This window comes from Anoplophora glabripennis, unplaced genomic scaffold, assembly GCF_000390285.2.
Source record: "Anoplophora glabripennis isolate ALB-LARVAE unplaced genomic scaffold, Agla_2.0 scaffold878, whole genome shotgun sequence".
NCBI classification, from domain to species: domain Eukaryota; kingdom Metazoa; phylum Arthropoda; class Insecta; order Coleoptera; family Cerambycidae; genus Anoplophora; species Anoplophora glabripennis.
Genome location: NW_019416957.1, coordinates 1 through 4,752, shown reverse-complemented (window position 1 = coordinate 4,752; position 4,752 = coordinate 1). Strand labels below are relative to the sequence as shown.

Below are 4,752 nucleotides of genomic sequence, written 5' to 3'. Positions count from 1 at the left end.
TATTCAGTAAGTATCGGCTCCTCTTGGTTTTTGGCGAAAAAACTGAAAGGTGAGCATTTTCCATGGTAGATTTGATTTCTGGAGTTCCAAATACATTACACGGGTCTCAACCGACCACGTTTTTTGTTCCTTTGTAACCTTTTGTTCTTTTAACAAAAAAAAAAAAATACTAGAAATACAAACAGCAATTGTTCCAATAGTTAAAATAATTTCTTTAATGTATAGTTTAGTTTAGTAATTCGTTTTGATATCTTTTCCATCTAATCGCTCTACTAACCCCAGCCGCCAATTTAAAAAAACTGCACACGAATTTCTAACCCCCCTTTCCCTCGCGATATCCAATCAATCATACACCAGTCTATCCTTTAACAACTCACTGACTGAAATGTTTCTGGTCTCACACTAACACAGTCCCTTTGCTTTCTTGCGACCCTCTTCAAGACCCATTGGTGATTGTGTGCTCCTTCTTTATTTCGTCGATGGTGGCTATCGACACTTTCTTCTCGCTAGTGTCAAGCGGAAATTTGAAGCTCAACTCTCCATCGCAGAACAGGGGACTGTGATTGTTGTCGAATATGGACTCGCCTTCGACCGCTAGTTTATCTTCGTGAGTGTAGTACTTCGCAGCATGGCGTTTGGAGTAACACAAGGCTCCTACTATAGCCAACACGGTGAGGAAAAGGAGACATACGGAGGTGCTCGCGGCTATTATCCCCACTTTACCGTCTTCACCGATCAAGTAGAAGTTGGCATCGCTGGTGGTGTGGCTGGAAGCGGTACACCACGTCAGTTCGTTCTTCTGGATGAAACCAAGTTTCTTATTTCTGACTGTGTAAGGTCCCAGGCAGATTATATCTCGAAAAACCGCGCTGCGATTAATTCTGTCTAGTAAAGGAACGATATGGCAAAGGTCGCAAGACCAAGAGTTATTATTCAGTCTCAACGTTTGTATATTGTCCAACAGAATCAGTACATCCTCACCCAGTCCTCGAAATCTGTTACTGGACAAATCAAGCTCGGATAAAATCGGCGGAAGCAGTTCACTTGGAAGAGCTCCCAAGTAGTTTCCTGATAAATCCAGCACAGATAAACCCTTGGGGAAGATATCGAGTGGGATGTCCGCAAGCCCACACTCCGCCAAGCGGAGCTCTCTCAAAGATTCAACCTTCAGGAGCTCCTGTAACGCAGTAACTCTTAAACGGTTCCCGCTTAGAACTAGCACCTCGAGGGTATCAGCTACTGGTTCCAAGAATCCAAGTCTCTCCAACTTGTTGTATCCCAGATCCAACTCCGTCAGGTTGTCAAGGTTCTCAAATGCATTCGGATATATCCTTTCGATTTGGTTGCGGGCTAGATTCAATTTTCTCAGAGCAAATTGTTGTGCAAATGTGGAATCATGGATGGTGGTGATTTGGTTACCGTCCAGTTTGAAATGTTTCAGACGAGTTAAGTCTTTCATTTCTTCTGGTAGTAGAGTTGAAATGTAGTTATTTCCAAGGTCCAGGTATGCTAGATGAGGTAGCAGGTGGTAGATGTCGTTGTCTAGTTGGTTTAAGGTACAACCGCGGCATTCTAGATGTCTCAGCTCCTGGAACAAGGAGAAGGTAGTTGAGTTGTAGGTTTTATGCTTTTTAAATCAAGTATTATAGAGCAGACATTTTAAATTAATCCAAAACAAATAAAACAGCTTCAAAATTAAACCGTAGATGATACGCACGAAATGAGAACGGGATACGATGTGAACTCTGTGTGACAGCACGATCAATAGTTTTGCAGCAGCAGGTTCTTGATCACTGTTAACACGACTAAAATATGGCAGTTGACTTACATTAGACCTGGTATGACATGACAAGGGATGGTAAAAGAGTAAAAAACAAACTGCCATTATTTCATTTTGTTACATTTTTTCAGTTTTCGACGGAATTTGAGAAAAAAACTTATACATGTTTCTAAAGGTTAGCCCCAGTATAAATATGCCCCTCCTTCAAAGTCACAATCTACATATTAATGTTGTAATTGTTTATAATGTACGTATCAAAGCGAAATACATCAGAAAAATTAACTCAGGCGCTAAAGTCACTCTAATTCTTCCCCGCTTTGAGACAAACAGACTGCAACTTTTCCGGTTCTCCCAAAATCGAAATTTATTTACTTTAGTACGTGAAGCGCAAATGGCTCCATTATTTACATTAATTTAAATTCCGCTACTGCGTTCATCAAACAACCTACGACGGCTTTAATCTCGATCGCTGTTACTTGTTGATTTTCGCCTCCAGTCAAAGGAGGATCCGGCTAATAAAATCAATTAAATAATTACCTGCACGTCCTTGAATACTTCGGGATTCAGCACCTTAAGATTGTTGCCGCTGAGTTTCAGAACTTTCAACTTGCCTATTTCTAGGAAGATGCGCGGAGTGAGCTCTTCTATCCTGTTCCTCTGTACAGATAACACCTTGAGTTCGCGCAAATGTCTGAAAGTTCCACTGGGTAAAGAGATTATCCTGTTATCGTCCAGATACAGTTCCTTCAACCTCGATAACCCCCTAAAGTTATGATCCAGGGGTTGGGTGATGTTGTTCTGGGTCAAATTCAGGACATCGAGCCTATCGAGTCCCCAGAAGAAGTGCATGCCCAGCTGGGGAACGTTGGATTTGGTGATGTGGATCTCCTCCAAGTTCTTGTAACTTTGGAAAACGGGACTCATGGTTAGCTCGTTCATATTGTCTTCGGGTGCGATGATTTTGATCACCTCCGTGTCCAGGCTGACGTTGTTGAGGTTCAGGGGTCCCACCATGCCTCCTTCTTTGCACAGAACGGATGTTCTTCCTTTCTGGTCCAAGTAGCAGGTGCATTTGGTGGGGCATAACCTCGAGGCGTAAGTCTGGACTGCCAGGCAGGCGAGGATCATCAGTTTGACATACATTCTGGAACAAAACAAACAATTAGGGATAAGATTCTAACTTCAGAAGTTGGATTTTTATCTATAACAGGCGTTTTTGCAAAAAACTAGCAACATATGTTTTCTGGACTACATTTATAAGAATATTACATTAAAGGAACATTTGTATGGACATTTTTTATATTAATCTTCATCGAAGAACAATTATAAAATTACTTCAATTGGTAGGCAACTGTTATCGTGTTTTCTTACTGATTCCTTCTTTCGTTAAGCATTAACTCAACCTTTGTATAATTCCGTAACACAGAAGGATCTGAAATTCTCTTAAATTCATTAATCCCTCACTAATAACTAATTACGTCAAGTCAATATTTGCCCCAAGTTCTAAGGATTTTCGAAAGAAACGTAATAATCGTATTTCCGATCAAATATTTACACCAGTTACGGTGAGTTAGCCTCCTGGCCTTTCGGAGGAAATAATTGCTTTTTACGAATTAAGAGATTTCGGTTGACTGGTTTCACGTCAGTGGTATAGCAGGCGACGATTGGACGTTCAAAGTGATCGGATATAAATGACAAGAGGTTAAAAACAGGTCTCATGTACTCGCAATGTTTTCATTAAATTACTTTTATGAAACAACACTAAACAGAAAAACAAATTCTACAAAAGAATGAAGTGTCGCAGTTGTAAAATTATACGTGTGGCAATAAATGTAATAGAAATGGCCATATTGCTTTCACAAAGTGCTAGTTGCTTTATATTAATCTTTTTGCAGAAGCTGCCTTAGCCGTGACACTAACTCAGCTTTTATTTTGTTTTACATGAAATGTTCGTGCTTATGTTCTCTTTCCTCCGCCGCAACACAGCCAGTATAAAAAAAATGAGACACTTATTTGTCAGCTACAAGGAAAATAATTGCACTCTTAATATTAGGAAGCGTTTCCTGGTATTAATCTTTGTAGCAACACCTCAAAACACTGGTCTCAATTTTTATCTGCACTCTATAACCTGGCACAAAATAACCAAAAAATTATAATTTCTACACGAAAAACTGGTTATGCAACTAAATAATTATACTATAGCGATACTATATTTGCTAAATCGGATGTGAAAAACTGTTTTTGATCTACGAAACAAAATATTAAAGAAATATATTTCCTAACATATGACTGTATCTTAATGTGATAAACAAAACTCAAATGGCAATCAAAAAGAACTCAAAGGCCTTTATTTGTTTCCACAGACTCTTAGTCTGTAGGCTTAGTGCACATGCAGAGTATAACAGAGCCGGCGCGACAATTGGTGGCTTTCACAGCTGACTCGCGTTTTGAAATGTTCAATTATTTACGGAACCTTGTAATAGTTGGTGTCGTGTCGATACCTTTTTTTACATCTGCTGTAAATTGTATTCGCCGTGTGTATTAAATAACTATTTATAAACAGTAACATAATTTACATCAACAACTATTAGTTGGGGGGAAAAGTGAAGTAAAATGCCAAAAGAGAAAAGAAATAGACGACAATTATTTCAAATGTGGTTTGACAGTGATCCCGAAGGTTACTGGGACAGACGTATTAAAGGAAATGGCCTGTTTTGTACTTTGTGTGAACGCATTATAAAGTTTTGTTACAAAACTAAAGTGACAAGACATTTGAAGAGCCATTGCCTCGCCCAGCGCTTAAGGCTGTATTTTTCTATGAACTTACAGAGGCCTTTCTTTCCAGTAATATTCCATTAAACAAACTAGAGAACCCCAAGTTTCGTAATTCCGTAAATTGGAATCACATGGATTATCCCTAAATGAGCAATTTGATATAATGGATGATGTACAAAAAAATATATACGATGCCA

At 39.1% G+C, this 4,752-nt stretch overlaps 1 protein-coding gene across 1 annotated transcript; it reads right to left on the bottom strand.

The window, feature by feature from the left end:
* Nucleotides 1-436: 436 nt before the first annotated feature.
* Nucleotides 437-2,923, bottom strand: LOC108912342 (leucine-rich repeat-containing protein 15-like). The gene is made up of 2 exons (XM_018717551.1): nucleotides 2,318-2,923; nucleotides 437-1,588 (listed from the first exon to the last, which is right to left on the bottom strand). The coding sequence occupies exons 1-2, from the start codon at nucleotides 2,921-2,923 to the stop codon at nucleotides 437-439; spliced, it is 1,758 nt and encodes a 585-aa protein (XP_018573067.1).
* Between the last annotated feature and the right edge of the window lie 1,829 nt (nucleotides 2,924-4,752).

Excerpts from the sequence above, each read along its gene's own strand:
- LOC108912342 (XM_018717551.1), bottom strand. The coding sequence starts at position 2,923 with ATGTATGTCAAACTGATGATCCTCGCCTGCCTGGCAGTCCAGACTTAC. Across the intron at positions 1,589-2,317 it reads AAGTATTCAAGGACGTGCAG|GAGCTGAGACATCTAGAATG; the intron begins GTAATTATTTAA and ends TCCTTGTTCCAG.